Source organism: Dama dama, chromosome 14 (genome assembly GCF_033118175.1).
Source record: "Dama dama isolate Ldn47 chromosome 14, ASM3311817v1, whole genome shotgun sequence".
NCBI lineage: Eukaryota > Metazoa > Chordata > Mammalia > Artiodactyla > Cervidae > Dama > Dama dama.
This window is the reverse complement of record NC_083694.1, coordinates 65405215-65418269: the sequence shown is the minus strand read 5'-3', so window position 1 is coordinate 65418269 and position 13055 is coordinate 65405215. Positions and strand designations below refer to the sequence as shown.

The 13055-nt window shown below is 49.8% G+C and overlaps 1 protein-coding gene across 1 annotated transcript in view; it reads left to right on the top strand.

Moving 5' to 3' along the window:
- The window catches only part of SMYD2 (SET and MYND domain containing 2), a 50330-nt gene that overhangs the window by 35328 nt on the left and 1947 nt on the right, over positions 1-13055 (top strand). The window contains exons 6-11 of the mRNA XM_061160956.1: positions 1919-1986; positions 4677-4779; positions 7532-7642; positions 8345-8465; positions 9507-9681; positions 12268-12376. Coding sequence (XP_061016939.1) covers positions 1919-1986; positions 4677-4779; positions 7532-7642; positions 8345-8465; positions 9507-9681; positions 12268-12376 — 687 coding nt within the window. The remainder of the gene's footprint in view (positions 1-1918; positions 1987-4676; positions 4780-7531; positions 7643-8344; positions 8466-9506; positions 9682-12267; positions 12377-13055) is intronic.

The window sequence follows — 13055 nt, the reverse complement described above, 5'->3', positions numbered from 1 at the left end:
CGTCGTGAAAACTGCTAAATGGTCACACGCCTTCTCCCACTTGGCAGGATTTGTTGTTGTCCTGTGAGAACCAGACACTGCTGAGGCATGTTAGTATCCCAATCCGAGACTGGGTATAGATTCCTCAGTACCTAGTTGGATGCAGGACGCATAGTTCAGGCTTCAGTAAATTTTGTTGAATGAAAGAAAATACTAATTTACTCTTAACCCAATATTGGTTGACGGTCCCTGGTGAATGATAGTTGGTGAATGTCCCAATGACAGAAGAGGCTAGAGTATCTCAGGCTAGCACAAAAAATAGTATGCTGTGTCTTCTACATAAAAATGCCCGATACCTCAGGATTCCAAAGACTGTATATTGTGTTACTCACTGCAGTCGTCTCTTTTTGTATTGAAAATTGTAAATACTGATTGTAAATGTATCGAATGGTAAAAGCTGTTAGTCAAACCCATCGGAGCCTTTACTTCTCTATGTACCAAAATTTCCAAGCCTTTGACACTGGCCCTTCGCTTTTAAGTAAAATTGCAACCAGAAGAGTCACAGAGATCAGAACAATTTTAGAAGAAGCATGGTATAGTGAAAAGAAACACTTGTGTTTCTGACAGCTTTGCTATCAGAATGCCTAGCTTGAATTTTGACTCCTCCTCTGCCACTTGCTACTTATATGGCCTTGAATTACTTAATCATTGACCTCCCTGGGCCTCAATTTCCCCATCTGTAAAATGGGATAGTATTGAAGATTTAAGAGAGGATCAGCGTGCAGCACCCAGCCCAGTGCCTAGCCTGGACTAAGCACTCAGCAGGTACTGTTTCAAAAAGCTCGTCCATTGGCCCAAAATGCAGCCATGCTGTGTATCTGGTGGGGAAGGGCCTGACTACAGCTCCTGGGGTGGAATTGTTCAGCACGCATACTTCACAGACAGCCTCAAAGCAGCACAGGAGGAGCCGGGCTCTCAGCCTTTGCTGCTGGCTTTGGTCGAGTCACTGCCCTTCTCTGACCTTAGTTTCATCATCTGAGAAGTAAAGGGACGGGGTGTCCTTCCAGCTGTGAAGTTGTAGGTCCAAATGAAAAACCCTCACCGAGTTGTCTCCCAGTCGCCTGGGTGTTCCTGGAGGGTGCAGATTTGGCCTGGTCTTCCTTCTCTGCAGAGCGCCCAGCATATAAGGTTTCCTCGGTGAATGTGCAAAGAGTGAGTTTATGAAACAGCCTAAAACTGGAGATGTATAGTCTTCATCTTCAGCCCGCCAGCTCTAAGCTTGACTTCTAGGATGCTGAGAGCTGCCCTTGGTGATTTTCAGGGTAATACTTCTTGCCACAGGTGAGCAGGTGGGCCAGTGGTTGATGTGTCTGAGGCAGGAAGGGACCTTCGCAGCTCTATGGATTCAGGGTCTTGGTCCTCCTGCCTCTCAAGGGGATGGACAGCAGTTAGATTGGCTGTGTAAAGCCTTTCAGATTTACCACCTCACCTTATGAGCAAGGTACCAGATTCAGTGGCTTCTTTTTTTTTAGCGGAAGAAAACCACATCAAAGGGACACAGTGATGGGTTCAAGATCCCACACCAGATCTGGGACATAACTGGGGTTAGAGTGCAGATGTCCTGACTCCCATGCAGGTCTGCAGGCTTGAGTCCTTAGAACCTGAGTGGCGCTTTGTGACCTTCAGCCACGGTGGGCAGGTGGGCTGGACTAGATGCTTCAGACTTGACAGTTCAGCTGGTATCTGTTTACATGTGAGACCGATCAGTAAGTAGGGTCTGAACGTAGGATACCTTGTTCAAAAGAAAGGTGTTCCAATCACTAAACCAAACATCTTCCCAGCTCATTTGTTAACGGTCAAAACTAAAGAGGTGATTTCTATCCGGAAAGAAGCTTTAGCTCATTTTTCCCCTCTTTCTCTCTCCCCTTTCTCACCGCAGGTTAACTGTAATGGCTTCACAATCGAAGATGAAGAACTTTCTCATTTGGGATCAGCAATATTTCCTGAGTAGGCTGAGTGTGACTTCATCTTTCCTTTTTACTTATTTAACACTGAATTTTTTTTTTAATTTTCAATAACCTCCCTAACTGCATGTGGCAGACATGAAACTCTGAGTGAATTAAATCCCCTTTTTAATTCTGCCAGATTTCAAAATATTTCCCCTGCATTTAAGGATCTGAAGGTAGTAGTTAAGAGAACAGTTGCTTGTTAAGTCCTGCTAGGTAGAGAGCTGTTATTAAAGAATATTTCAGAGTGTGCATAGAAGGAACAACCCAGGCCCTGCTGAGAAATGTGCTTTTTTGCATAGTTGTGGTTCTGGAAATCTTTGGGTTTCTTTCACTCAAAGGAAAACATTAATTGCCAGGAATTGACTGTAGAAATACATAGAGACTATATAAGCTTCTTCCCCATCTGTCTTTTTTGAAATAAACCAGTATAGAACCAGTACCTTTTGGAAGGACAGTATGCTAAAGCAGTGAACTAGGGATAAATTTCAAAGACCTATAGGATTTTTCTTAGCCTCAGGAATATACAAGTAATTCAGGAAAGGCCAGTCAGTTGACCAGTGGAGATCATTATAGCTCTGACTTTAACGTTACAGCTCGGCCAGGCATGGCTTTGCCGTTATCTGTTTAATGGACAGGGTAGTCTCCCAATACCTCAGTGCCAAATATCAAGCCCTGGCTTCACAGATGCAGCAAAGGAGCCCTTCCAGCACCCCTTATCTGAGCCCATCCACGCTGGAGATTAGTTTGGTCTAGAGTGATGTCGCTTAATATAAACTACAGGCACCTCTGCCTGTAGGTTGGAGCAGTTGCCAGAAACCCTTAACACCCGTGCGTTGGCCATGGATGGCACTTGAAGCCTACACGTCTATTGCTGCCCGGCTCTGTGCATCATATGGGTCCAAAAGAGAAAGCTCTTCTCTCCTGAGAAGCTACACAGGCTTTCTTGATCCAGAGAAACAGTGTATTCCCGTCATATTACTGTTTCCATGGCCAAAATTGTCTGCGTTTAGAAATTCCGACAGTGAGGGAAGAAATGGTTTCAGGATAGGTTCTTTAGGACTTTTGCCCTTGAGAAAAGGAAGGAGAACTAGAGAAAGGTGACTGGACCTCTTTAGACGGCTTGCATTGACCACTTCAGCCCTGAAATGAGCCCCAGAATGTCTCCTCTTGTATCTGAAAGAGCGAAGGCCAGGCTCAGCGTGGTGGTGTGTGAGGCTTCACCCCAGCGGCTGCCACAAGAACACAGCACCCAGAACATGAGTTAGGTCAGGTCTTCTGCCTTCAAGAGAAAGATAGCCAGCGGCCTATTTTGAGCTCGGTTACTTAATACTTCTTCCCTGGTGGCTCAGAGGTAAAGAATCCACCTGCCAATGCAGGAGTTTGATCCCCGGGTCAGAAAGATCCCCTGGAAAAGGAAATGACAACCCAGTGCATTATTCTTGCCTGGGAAATCCCATGGACAGAGGAGCCCGGTGGCTGCAGTCCATGGGGTCGCAAAGAGTCGGAACACGACTTACGCGACTGAAACAACAACAAGAGTGTTGAGAACAATGTCTGGTGCGTTTGTTTATCATGTTTCCTAGGGCCTGATTCCCTGTGCGTGACTCTCCAGGAAGCCAGGTAGGCCAGGAAGTAGGGTGGAGACGACCCTTCCGGCAGACAAGACCGGAAACCCCTGCGTGTCTGGCCCCAGGCCAGCCACACCCTTCACCGAGACTCTTAGTGGCTTCCCCAGACACAGCAAGCTGGGGGACTCCTTCTGCCTCTTGTTTTGTTAATATTCACGGAGCAAACAGGAGAACGGGTTCTGGTCGTGGAAGGTTCAGGCAGGTGATCCTGGCCCCCAGAGCCACTATGCACGTGGATGTGAGTGCCCCTCTGAGTCCCAGTTTCCAGTTTTAACTGGGGGGGAAAAATTCCTTTTGCTGAGAATCGTATCAACATTGTGATTTCAAAGGCAGCGTTTTCAGAGATCAAGCACTCTTCCCCTGTAGTTTAGAAATTTCTGTTCTCAGAACTTTGACCTTGATAGAACCAGAAAGCTCAAAGCCCTCGCGTGGGCGACTGTCCCCACCGCCCCTTGTGAAGTGGCCCATAAGCAGCAGGAGCGACCAGCGGCCCAGTTTTCTGGATGAGGGAATGGAGGTTGCAGAGAGTCAGGCAGGCCCCTCCGGGTCTCTCGGGGGATCCCACACCCTCACTTGGGAAGCCAGCGTCTCCCACGGTGGCGACTTCTCAATATCTGAAGACAGCATGTTAGAAATCATCCTCTGACATAAAACCTGCTTGGCAACAACAGCCCATTTGTCTTGCACAGTGTCCGGTGGAGGAGCAGTTCACTGGGGGTGTTGAGCTTTGAGTCCTGCATCTAACAGGAAGGCATTTGTTATTGTCACTCTTTATTATGTGTTATTTTTTGCTTCGTTTTTGGCTTACCTATCACTCTTTTCCATTGCAGATTTCACTTTTCAGTATTGTTCAAATCTAAGATGTTAGATCTTGTTATCATCAATGCATGCAGAACAACCTCTTAGACTCTGATGGCCAGCTCTTAATTGTTTTTTGTGTGTTTTTTTAAATGTCTTGCAAAGATGCAGTTTCCATAACTTAGCAAGTAAGTGGCCAAGGAGTTACTGAACAGTCCATCTGCCTTCCTGAGAATGTTGGGTTTTCTCTTCTGATTGACAGTGTTGCACTGATGAATCATAGTTGTTGCCCCAATGTCATTGTGACCTACAAGGGGACCCTGGCAGAAGTCAGAGCTGTGCAGGAAATCCACCCGGGAGAGGAGGTGAGTGTGTGGCTGAGGGTGGCTGTGGCGGTGGGTACCGTCCTCGGGTCCTCCTGGGTTCAGGATCAGACCTGTGGCGTGGAGTCTACGCTTTCAGCTCCCATTTCATGCTCACTGTGTCCATGTCCACCAAACTGAGCAAGTGTTAGTTGCTCAGTCTGACTCTTGCAATCCCATGGACTATAGCCTACCAGGCTCCTCTGTCCATGGGATTCTCTACCAAGAATACTGGAGTCGGTTGCCATGGCCTTCTCCAAGGGATCTTCCTCACCCAGGAACTGAACCCACGTCTCTTACATCTCCTGCAATGGCAGGCGTGTTCTTTACCACTAGCTCCACCTGGGAAGCTGTGGCCAAGAAAAAAAAAAAAAACAAGGAAGATGAAATTCGAATAAAGTTCCTCACAAAGATTTACAGAGATTTATAGAGAAACGAGATTGCCGAAATGACCAAGATGAAACCTTCGAGGCTGTGAGTTTCCATTGCCAAATAATGGAGTTTACTTTTGATTCGTGAATTTCTGCCTGTTTTTCTTCCCCCCCAAAGAGGAAAGCAACCAGCAGCAGCTAACGCGTCACAGCTCCAGATGACACATGGCGCGTTCACATCGCACCCCGGGCTCACCTGCACTTGGGCCAGCTCCCTTCCTGGGGATGGAGTTCAGGCGACCAGAGGTGCACACTGGTGCATGGGGAGAGGCAGTCTGTGGCCAGGGCCACCACGCGCTTCCCTCCCCAGCCTCGGGGCAGGGAGCGAGCCTGCGCAGCGATTCCTTCCTCCCATCCTGTGCTGTGTGGTTCCACGGCCACTGCGTCAGGTGTCTCCCCTTGAGATCGCTGACCAGCCCTTGCCAGACGTGTGCTGTACGTTCTTAAAATAAATCCTGATGTCCACAGCAAGACACTTGAATTTTTAGGCAATGTAATCCCTTTAAATACATTTCATTTTAAGTAATCTGGGTTGGGAAGATCCCCTAGAGAAGGCAATGGCTACCCACTCCAGTATTCTTGCCTGGAGAATTCCATGGACCCAGGAGCCTGGCTGGGCTACAGTTCTTGGGGTCTCAAAGAGATGGACATGACTGAGCGACTAACACTACTGCTGATTTTTATTTATTTTTTTATTTTTTATCCTTTTTTTTTTTTATGTCTGGATATTTAGAATCTTTTCAATAAGGGGGCACCCTGTTAGGGAGCAGGGTGTCTCGGTTTCTGACTGTCTCGTGGAGGCTGCCCCAGCGCCTCCTGTTAAAACAGTGGACGCCCGTCAGCCAGAACCCCAGTCCCCAGGCCCCCGGCTCGTGGACTGCCTGGAGCACGTTGTCACCTGCCCTGGCTGTGTCTGGACCCGCACGCGGTGATGCTGAGCGGCCTCTGTCGCCCTCTGCTGGGCCCTCTGTCTGTTGCACCCCGTGCCCATCAGTCATTTGGAAGTGCTGAGGTGGGCTCTGGCCACCGGGCGGGACAGGGCTCCTTCCTGTGGTTTTGCCCTCCTGCTGTCACACGTCAGAAATTCAGCCTCCGCCTTTTGGGGGGAAGCTGCTGCTTTGGGGGTGACCTGCCCTTCGAAGGGGAGGAAGCCATTTCCCGGGGTATCAGATGAGCCACAGGGCCTCTGTTTCTGCGCTCCGGGCTGGGGGGAGCTCGGGGCACCTGTGCGCACCTAGCCTGCACGGGTCCCCCGCCCCAGCCTGCCTGCCTGCCAGCGCCCGAGGTGACTGGCACAGTGACGCTCTGGGACACCCATCTGTTCCGTCAGACGTCTGCCTGATGGTGTGGGACGAGCCACCAGTGCCGTCCCGGGGAGTAGATAATGGGCAGTTAAATGCCAGCCTCTTCCGTATGCTCCAGGTCTCAGTTACAGAGACTGTTGGGAAAAAGCAAGGACAGGATGACTTGAAGAGCCCAAAGGTATGACTTTTCCAGGTTTTCTGACCCGGCTGGGTAAGGCGGCAGCGGGCTGGTGGCCTAGGAGCTGTGTCCTTCTGCACTGACCGGTCCCGGCCTGCTGAGCCGACTTCCTGCTCCATCGCCAGCTGATGGCAGGATACAGGGAAACGTGTGTGTGTGTGTGTGTGTCCACATATGTGTGTGCATGCTCCCCTGCTACCCACCCAACAGTGCATGTGAGCCATCCCAGGTTGTAAGATAAAAAAACGCCTAACAAAGGCCAAGAGGACACAGCGCAGGACCCATCCCAAGGCTGATCAGACTCTTCGCCGATGGTGGCCTTTGCTTCTGTACCCAAGACAAGGTCATCTGCTACTGGGCCAGAGCCCAGCTCACTCTCTGCGAGGAAGAAGGCAGGGCTGCTCTGAACCCTCCAACTCACCACTTCAGGGACCCTTTGATTCTGTAAGAGGAGGCGGACACTAGCGGTGGCAGTTTGGGAGTTCAGTGTGTTGCAGGGTGAAGAGTGTGCTGAGCTGTGGCCCTCCTCACAGTCACCATCAGGAGTGTTTGCAGAGCCAAACAGGGAGGACGCGGTGTGAGCTGGCCTGAAGCAAACAGGCCTTCAGATCCCCTTGGGTTTTTATCGGGCTTCTCTGGTGTCTCAGACAGTAAAGAATCTGCCTGCAATGCAGGAGACCGGGATTCGATCCCTGGGTCCTGGAGAAGGACATGGCAACCCACTCCATTGTTCCTGCCTAAAGAATTCCATGGACAGGGGAGCCTGGTGGGCAGCAGTTCTTGGGGTTGCAAAGAGTCTGGACATGACTGAGCAAACTAATGCTTTCACTGTTTCTCTTTAGGTTTTTACCAGCTACATTGACCTCCTGTACCCAACAGAAGATAGGAATGACCGGTTAAGAGATTCTTATTTCTTCACCTGTGAATGCCAGGAGTGTACCACCAAAGACAAGGTCAGCACCTCCTCCCAGCACAGATGCTGACTCGACTGTCTCTCAGGACCTTTCTGCCAAGCGAGTAACCCTGCCTGAGTTGGGCGTCTCCTCCTGTTGTGTTTTTGAGCCTTTAAACCTGCTTTACTAGCATAGCCCAAGGGGATCCAGTCAGACCAGGTCTCTGTTCCAACTTGATTCTCAGAGCTGATGAAAACATTTCCATCACATTGTACAAATAAGAGGAGGATTTGCCAGAATGCAATTTCTTTAAAAGAAACGGCTGCTCCAAAGAGACGGAAGGGAGAAAGATGGGTAGAGTGGTCCACCCACGAGGAGATGGACAGCATTCTCCAGCTTTCCCACCTCTTCACCAGACTCCACAGAATTTTCTCGGACATCACCCAGATTATCTTGTCAGTGCCATCCCTCCATATTCTATTCTCTTCATAGATGTGTGAACAGACATATCTGCCGACAGTAAATATATCAAGGCAGGTGTCCTGCCTCGATAAGGAGCACCTCCAAACTGAATAGTTTTGTCTTTCTGTGAGCAGGTAGTGAATACTGAACTTTGCTGAGACCAGCTGCCTGATTCCCTTTCATTCTTACGTAACCTTAGAAGGGGCAAGCCTGTACCTCTGTGTGGGAAGATGTGCTATTTGAGAGATTTGCACATCAGGATGGTTTCCGTGGGAAGTAACCTGTGGACATTTCCCTCAGGATAAGGCCAAGGTGGAAATCCGGAAGCTCAACGACCCCCCGAAGCCAGAAACCATCCGCGACATGGTCAGATACGCGCGCAATGTCATTGAGGAGTTCCGGCGAGCCAAGCACTACAAATATATCCTTTGCAACCTTCCCCGTCTTACAGGGGGCATTGGCAAGCTAGGCACCGGAAGCAGGGGAAGGGTGGGTTTCTGAGTATTGAAGGCAGGACGTTTCCTATCAAAGGATGGCCAGGGTGAAGACTTAACTGGCCGTCCACGACCTGTAGTCAACTACGTCAGTGTTTCGTAATGTTGCTCTCATCTTATTTCTTTTTGTTGGACTAGTTTGCTCAGGAGCTCATCCTGGTGGAAGGCTTTTATTTTCTAGAAGTGGAGAACAGTTCCTTGAAGACCCTCACCAATTGGGTATCTTCCTTTGGGCAAGGCACCTCACTGAGGGTTTTGCTCTGTAACAGGTTAGAAACAGGCTTATAGGTAGCAGGCCGTTTGCCCAGGGCACACGGTTCAGCAGGGCATGTCTAGGGTTTTGCCCCAGGTTTGCCAGCATAATCCATATTCTTAACCACTATATTATAGCGTTTTCTTGGGTTACGTTTGTACTGAAGAAAGAAAATCAGTGAAAGGAGATTAAGGAAAGGCACTTTTTTTTTTTCCTGAGCCTAAGAAAGAACTTTCCCATGTTGGAGAAAGCTTCCTTAAGAGCTTTAGTGAAAGTTCCCAGCTTGGGTGAGGATTTAGATTTAACCAGAAGATTGAAGATTTTTTTTATTCTAATCAACATTGTTCACAGCTGAAGGAAGGCTGTGTTCCCTGTGGCTAAAATTCTTTAGTTGTGTTTAACAGCTGAGGTCTTCCATTTTTCCTAGTTTTTTTTCCTGCCAGAAAAATATATGAGTCCTTTCACTTGCTTGGTTTTCTGAAATTTACTTTTTCAGAGGGTGTAGAATCCCAGGGACGGGGGAGCCTGGTGGGCTGCTGTCTCTGGGGTCGCACAGAGTCGGACACGACTGAAGTGACTTAGCAGCAGCAGCTGGGGGTGGAGTGGACAAAATAGTAACTTCTTGCCCCATTTCTGCGGCCCCACCCCCGCCCCCGCCCTTGGGAAGCCTCCTCCCTGAACTGCCAGGCCTGTCGGTTCCTTGACTCCACAGCACCCCCTAGTGAGCTTCTGGAGATCTGCGAGCTCAGCCAGGAGAAGATGAGCTGCGTGTTCGAGGACAGTAACGTGTACATGCTGCACATGATGTACCAGGCCATGGGCGTCTGCTTGTACATGCAGGACTGGGAGGGAGCCCTGCGGTACGGACAGAAAATCATCCAGCCCTACAGGTGATTGCACTGGCTCTTCACATCAGCGTAGCTCGGAGTAGAATTGGGTGGTTTGGAACGCGTCCGCTGGCCGTTCTCTCTTCACGCGCTCATGTTGGAGCGGGCCAGGAGCAGCTTTCTCTCCTCTCCATGACATCGGCAGGTGCAGGCTCTGGGTGCTTCCCCTGATCCCAGCCTGAGCCCTGCACCACCTGGAAAAGACACCCAAGGAGGCAGGTTGAGGTGACACCGGGTGGGCGGGGGAGGGCTGGGGCAGGAGCCCTCCGAGGACCCGTCCTGGGTGCTCTGTTCATTGGAGTTAATTTAGACCAGTGTGAAAAAGCCACCAGTTGGTTTCTTTTCCTTGCTGTGCCTTTTAAGTTAAATGGCACTGAGGAATTGGTTAGCGGTGGTCTCGGAAACGCTTTTTTTCCATCTCCTTCTTTTGCTTTTTTTAAAGTGCAGCCTCAGTTTGCACCAGCTTCCCTGGTGGCTCAGATGGTAAAGAATCTGCCTGCAATGTGGGAGAACTGGGTTCATCCCCTGGATTGGGAAGATCCCCTAGAGAAGGGCATGGCAACCCACTCCAGCATTGTTGCCTAGAGAATCCCCAGGACAGAGGAGCCTGGCGGGCTATATATACAGTCCATGGGGTTGCAAAAAGTCGGACACAACTGAGCGACTTTCACTCACTCACTCAGTTTGCAAATGAGGAAACTCTGGGACTGCTGGTTGCAGTTATTTAATATTCTCCCGTAGATTTGATTAAAGTAAGTTGGATTTTAACCTGTAGTAATAATGAATGTTAATCATGGGGAGGTTTCCTGTCGAGAGGGTTAGTAAGCCTTAAAGTGGATGACAGGAGGCGGCTCTGACTAGCTGCCTCAGGGCCGGGCTGACCTAGATCAGATCACCGGGGTGCTTGTTAAACACATTTATGTTAAACTTCACAGAGTCTCTTCAAGACCAGGCGGCTTCAGGTCTCTTGGCATCGCACCTGAAATCTGTGTGTCAGAGGCACCCTGGTGCTTTTGCTTAGCCCTCAGTACTCCCTCAAGTTCTAAGATCGGGGCTGTAACTCTGTGTCTGATCTGAATCTCCACCGCCCACTTGGCCCTCCACTTACCCCACAGTGCCGCGACGAGCCAGCAGGGGGAGCTCACGGGGCAGCCAGCTCCTAAAATCTGCTCCTGGAAACAGAATTTGATCCTGTGGGGATAATCTCACAGCCTGTCCTTCCTGAGATGCGTGAGGAAGTCCACGCACAAGTACCCCCGTGAGATCTGTAGGGGGAGAGAGAACTTGCATGAATCTTGGCCTTGTGCTTGCTCTCCCAGCAGGGCGTGACATGCTCCGCCCTCCGTTAGCTTAGGGGAGCCCCTCTGTGAGGCCCAGCCCTGCCTTCCCTGGGTCACTGTGCCACGCTTAGTTGCTCAGTCGTGTCTGACTCTCTCGACTCCACGGACTGCAGCCCACCAGGCTCCTCTGTCCATGGAATTCTCTAAGCAAGAATACTGGGGTGGGTTGCCATTCCCTTCTCCAGGGGATCTTCCCGACCCAGGAATACAACCAGGGTCTCCTGCATCGCTGGCAGATTCTTTACCAGCTGAGCTACCAGGGAAGAATTTGATACTGTGGGGATCCCCAGGGATTCCCCAGGCCTGGGAATACAGCTTGAATGCGTCTATGGACTTTGAGGACACAGCAGATAACACAGACCAGCCTGTAAATAAACACCTCCAGCACATACCTCCCCATCCCCAAAAGCCTCCTGGGCTCTTTTCATAGGGGGATGGCTCTTTCCTAGGCAGGCCCCATCAGTCAGCCTTTGGTTGAAACCAGAAAGAGAAGACCTCCTGTATACAAAGCCCTCTCTTGGGCAATGGAGAAAAGAAGTAGGAGGTTTGACTTTAGAGAGCTTATAATGTTGCTAAACCAAATGACATCATAGAGTGTGACAGAAAGCTGATGTCTTGATTCACTGGTGTGTGTGTATCTTTAAGGATACTATCTTTTTAACGTGAGGGCATATTCATAAAGAGGGAATTTACCTTTTTTTTTTTTTTTTGCTGTGCTGGGTCTTCATTGCAGTGTGCAAGCTTTCTCTAGTTGTGGCATGTGGGTTCTCTAGTTGAGGCACACAAGCTTAGCTGCCCCCAGACATGTGGGATGTTACTTCCCCGACCAGGGATCAAACCTATGTTCTCTGTGTTGGAAGGTAGATTCCTAACCACTGGATCATCAAGGAAGTCCCAGGAATTTATTTTAAAAGATGTTTTCCCCAATGCCCTGCAGCAGGCGCACCTGAAACAAAAATCTGAGGCCAGGGTTGAATGTTGTGTTTATTTGTGTCTTTATGTAGGATCTCCCCTGTAGGTTTTATGTGGTTTTTCAGAAGCACACAAAGTACGTTTTAAAAGGAAGTGCATCCACAATGAGTAGGCAGGGTTGAGCCATCCACGCCCCCCACCCAGCACCTGCCAGGGCCTGGCGGAGCCTGGCGGCTGGGACAGTGGCCGTCAGCTGGGCAGCCACGGGCTCCCCGTGTCGGGGCCGTGGACACCCCGCGGCCGTTACAAGGCGGCCTATTGTCTTCTCTTCTTCCAGTAAGCACTACCCTCTGTACTCCCTCAACGTGGCCTCCATGTGGCTGAAGCTAGGAAGGCTGTACATGGGCCTGGAGAAGAAAGCTGCTGGGGAGAGAGCCCTGAAGAAGGTGCGTGTGTGATGCAAGGCAGGGCTGCCCAGTGCCCTGCACGCCCCTTTCCTGCGGGACGCGGGTGACTGACAGAGTCACGGAGAGTGACCAGCCCTTAGCCACCCTCCGGCTGTAGGAGTGGGCAAAGGTGGGTTTGCAGGCGGCAGGGGACGAAGTCATTACGCCTTTGGCAACTTTGCGTCCTGACCCTCCTGTTGAGAAAGGTATGTCCACATTGTGGCTACAGGCTCACGGCTGTGGAGAAGCGGGTACTGCCCCTGTCCCCTGGGAAGCCATGGCAGTGCTAAATATGACCATGCTAAGAGGCCAGCATTATTAAAATGTCTTTTCTGGTTCACTCTAACAGATAAAAAGAAAAGAAAAGAAAAAAAAAAAAAAGAAGGCCAAGGATAGGTCAGAAGACTGTGGTGAAGGAATTCTCTGCATTTCTGTTCTTCAGGGTTTATAGATTCATGATGCCTAATTGTGGTGAAGTCAAGGCATTTGGTCCTGGAGAGGCCCTCAGTGTGGGAATTATGCTGTTGCAGTTTTTAAGATGAACTTAACAATCATTGACAGTGCTCATTGAGTACGGTTACATGCCAGGACCTTCACATGGGTTTTTTCTTTTAATCCTCAAAAAAAATGAGATAGGCTTTCCCAGTGAACAAATTGAGATTCAAGCAGGCTAAGTAAT